The following is a 4157-nucleotide window of genomic DNA, read 5'->3' on the forward strand; positions in this document are numbered from 1 at the left end:
CACCTTGTACATGAAGGCTTTCCAGGGCAGGTGGGCCACAGATTTCAGCTGTTAAATAGAGGCAAGGCAAGGCAAGTTTATTTATATAGCACCTTTCAACACAAGGCAATTCAAGGTGCTTTACAAAAATGAAAGACATTCAGACAAAGGCATTTAAAAACAGTAAAAGATAAGAGCAGGAAAAGATAAGAGCACAATACATCAGCGGTGGGATGTTTGAAAGACAAAAATAGTCATTCAAATTAAATGCAATTCTATGGTGTAAACTTTGAAGCAATATCTAAACAATTTACACCTTTCTTTGAGATGTTAAGCTGTTTTGACCTCTAGAAACCAATTTAAATTGTAGCAGTTATTTTCTTCCCTTAGGGGCAAGATGTCACATATAGTTTGAGCCTTTGTAATACATTTAGTTAATAACCACATTTTAAAATACTGTTAAAAGTACTGACCTTATAGTTGACAAATAGTTGAGGAAGCATGAAGAGGAAACCAAAGGCGTATACACCTGCAATCATCAACAACAATTTGAAAAGCCTTTTCTTTTCAATCAAGGTTATCAACTTTTCAAATTATAATACTGTTAACATACATAGCGTTGAGAGATTAACGCTTACCATTAACTAAACTGTTGATCAACCATGAGTACCAACTAGAACAGAGAAAAAAATATGAGATAATCATGTCAAGACTGGTGAGGTAATAACAACTGGAATTACATTAAATAACAAAACTGTGCATGCTATGTTCACAAACACAAATCTACCTCTTATATCGCTGGAATACTAGAGCATACACAGCCCCTCCAATGCACAACGGGTAAAGGAGGTAAGAGAGATACTTCATGGCCTACAGAGAAAGACAAGGTAGCATACATCCAGTTACAGCACCACTCATACTGCCCAGTAACAACGTGCAGTGTGTGGTAAGGTATATTGTTATATATTGAGTGTGAGCCTGTATGGTCTTACCAGAGTATCGTAATGTTCTGTTCTCCTCTCCGATTCATCCATTTTCCCAAACTATTCCACAGAAAAGAAAAACACAGAGATTTAGGGTTAGCACTCAAAATCACACACATTTGATCTAATTGCACAGCTGGGAGGTGAATGGATCGGAAACATGGGAAAATGCTGTGATTTCTGAACTCTGAGATTAAACTTCAAAACAAGGAACCCCATTGCTTTGCTTTGGTGATAGTAGCAATCTTAAACTACAGCCTATAACAAATGGTTTTGTTTATTCGTTTATCATGTCTGCAAATGTGGAGCTACTGTGCTTTCATTTTCAGCCCACATCAATTTAATAGAGAGCCGTATTGCAGAGTAAATAACTCAAATCTAGACAAAGAAAGCTGTGCTCAGCAAACAGAGGAAATGGTATGTAGGGTCCACAATTCATTCACCACTGACGAACAGTCAAACGCTGTACACACACACACACACACACACACACACACACACACACACACACACACACACACACACACACACACACACACACACACACACACACACACACACACACAGTTAATATCTGTATATTGCAAACATATACTGTAAGCGCTTTGAGCACCTGGAAAAGCACTATATAAATAACATGTATTATTATTATTATTATTATTATTATTATTATTATTATTATATAGGATAGTGTTATTTCTCTGTCCTTATACTTGTACTAAATACCAGAAGTGATTAATAAGTTTCTCTCCATCTTTTTTGTATGCTCAGTATTTATATAATTAGTTTGAATTACATTTGAAACAACTACTCTGTATAACCTTTATCAAATCCTCTACATCAGGAAATGTTTTACGGTTTTTATAAATGTGTCTGCTGTGAATCTCCTCACTTAAGAATGTGTAATATTGACGGCTCTAAACGCCCACACAGGTGTTTCTGCTTGTAGCTAATTAGTCCTCTGCTCAGGTTAAGTGTCATTGGGAGCATTACACTATTGAGGATCATAGGTATATTTTAAATTAACATTTGTTTGTGTTATCACAGATTGAGATGGCTCAGAAGTTGTTGAATTCAGATCTGGCCGAGTTAATAGCGAAGATGAAACTGGCCCAACAGTATGTCATGACAAGGTGGGTGCAGATATCAAATGTTTTACTGATAATGATTTACTAATACTTTCACAGCTATAGTGACACAGTGATTGTTTTCTGTTTCCTTTACAGTTTACAAAAGGACTACAAGAAACAGATGCTAATGGCAGCTCACGCCCTCGCAGTGGACGCCAAGAACCTGCTGGACGTCATCGACCAATCACGACTCAAGATGATCCGCCCACACTAGCTCCTGTTGGAGAGGGAGAGTGTAGTAGCTCTCAGCCAATCACAAAGAGGAGAGGACATTTCTAGATGGATATCACTGATGGACGGATGAAAAAATGAACTGAAAGCAGACATGACTAAAACAATCCGCTCGCTCTCCTCTTCCTCCAAACATTCATAACCTTTTCTTCTCTCTGGCCACGGTCATGTTTTGGTCAATATTCTGTTTTTTTGTACTTTTTTGTTGCATTATTTGCTTTTGTATTCAGCTAAACGCTCCTCTCCCCATCACGTGTCGCCAGAGATACGTTTTTTGTTTTTCAAATCATCCATTACTTCTTTTTAATCTTTGAAGAAAGTCGATCAAACGAAGATTTCCGAGGCTCGCTTGAAGGACACGACTAACACTCTCCACATGTGCAGGATGTAACAACTGGAACTGAAGAACCAGAATGAGGAGGATCATGAAGATGATGTTGTTTAAACATGCTTTTATATCATTATTCATTATAATTATTACTATGTTCAGCCTTGACTTTTACAGCATGTCTCCATGTTCAGTCCTCTTCTTGAATGTTCAATAGGCAAAGATAATTGATTTACAGCTGCTCATAAACATCATAATTTCATATTTTTCTTCGATGTTCTTTTATCTAGATCTCTTTATCTCAGGCATTAAGAGTTGGCATAACACAGAAATATGAAAGAAGAACAATCTAAATGTCACAGACCACTTTTTAAGTACATATACAAAAAGCTATATTTTTAACACTTCTGAGGCATGAATTGTTGGTGAATAAGGGGGAAGGGGGGCAGAGGGCTGAGAAGGATTTTGAGTTACATTGGAGTTTCTAATTATACTGTACAGTAGGTCACCCTGTGTCAAATGCACTTAAAAGGAACGTTTCACTCAAACTATATTGGTTTCCTCAACAATTCAATGTTTTCTGGAGCAACTCGCCTATTTTTACAGAAGTTTCTACAAAAATGTAAATTAATGATTTCTCTATTGATGTTTTGGTATATTGAAACCAAATTGGTTTGTTGCGGGTCCCTTCATCATACTCGGACAGATACACACCTTTAAACTACAGCATGGGTTGGTGGTCAGGTTCATAGAGGTTCCTCTTTGAAATGGTTCATGTCCACAATCATTTGCTCTTCATCTCCTCTCAATCAGTCCTTATATCCCTCCCTGTCTTTCTACCTCCATCCACTGGAGTTATTTATACCTTTTATCCCCTTTCTTCTTCTGCTCTGTCACCCACACATTTCTATCCCACCCGGCCTCTCTGATTCTCTCTCCATCCCACTGTTCCCTTTCTACTGAGGTGAGCAGCATTCTCAGGAAGGAGTCACATGTACAGTTGCTAAACCAAGCAAATAAAAACACTGTCTTTAAGAAATACTGCTGGCTGCTGTCTGTTTCCTAACTGCGTAGTGTTGCCTAATCACAGATGCATGTATGTTGGTTACTTGATTGCTTACAGCTGTGGACATGAGTTTATGACTTACACGGAGCTTTTTTGCTATTTCAAAGGAAAAAGTGTATTCAGATTGAACATTAGCTACATCCATCCATCCATCCATCTTCTCCCGCTTATCCGTGGTCGGGTCGCGGAGGTAGCAGTTCCAGCAGAGAGCCCCAAACTTTCTTTTCCCTGGCCACATCAACCAGCTCTGACTGGGGGATCCCAAGGCGCTCCCAGGCCAGCGAAGAGATATAATCCCTCCATCTGGTTCTAGGTCTACCCCTTGGTCTCTTCCCAGCTGGACGTGCCTGGAACACCTCCCTAGGGAGGCGCCCAGGTGGCATCCTAACTAGGTGCCCGAACCACCTCAACTGGCTCCTTTCGACGCGAAGGAGGAGCGG

General features: G+C 39.2%; 1 protein-coding gene and 1 long non-coding RNA gene across 2 annotated transcripts in view; one reads left to right on the forward strand and one right to left on the reverse strand.

Moving 5' to 3' along the window:
- clptm1l (CLPTM1 like) overlaps positions 1-4157 on the reverse strand; it is a 13608-nt gene that overhangs the window by 2397 nt on the left and 7054 nt on the right. The window contains exons 10-14 of the mRNA XM_010777829.1: positions 972-1022; positions 767-849; positions 618-652; positions 453-508; positions 4-48 (exon numbers count right to left, since the gene is read on the reverse strand). Of these exons, the coding sequence (XP_010776131.1) occupies positions 4-48; positions 453-508; positions 618-652; positions 767-849; positions 972-1022 (270 nt within the window). The remainder of the gene's footprint in view (positions 1-3; positions 49-452; positions 509-617; positions 653-766; positions 850-971; positions 1023-4157) is intronic.
- On the forward strand, positions 2005-3692 carry LOC104946483 (uncharacterized). Its single transcript, XR_798452.1, has 2 exons — positions 2005-2095; positions 2189-3692. It is a non-coding gene; the product is annotated as an uncharacterized lncRNA (long non-coding RNA).

The sequence above is a fragment of the Notothenia coriiceps genome, unplaced genomic scaffold (genome assembly GCF_000735185.1).
Source record: "Notothenia coriiceps isolate Sejong01 unplaced genomic scaffold, NC01 NC01_scaffold00000339, whole genome shotgun sequence".
In the NCBI taxonomy this organism is placed as follows: domain Eukaryota; kingdom Metazoa; phylum Chordata; class Actinopteri; order Perciformes; family Nototheniidae; genus Notothenia; species Notothenia coriiceps.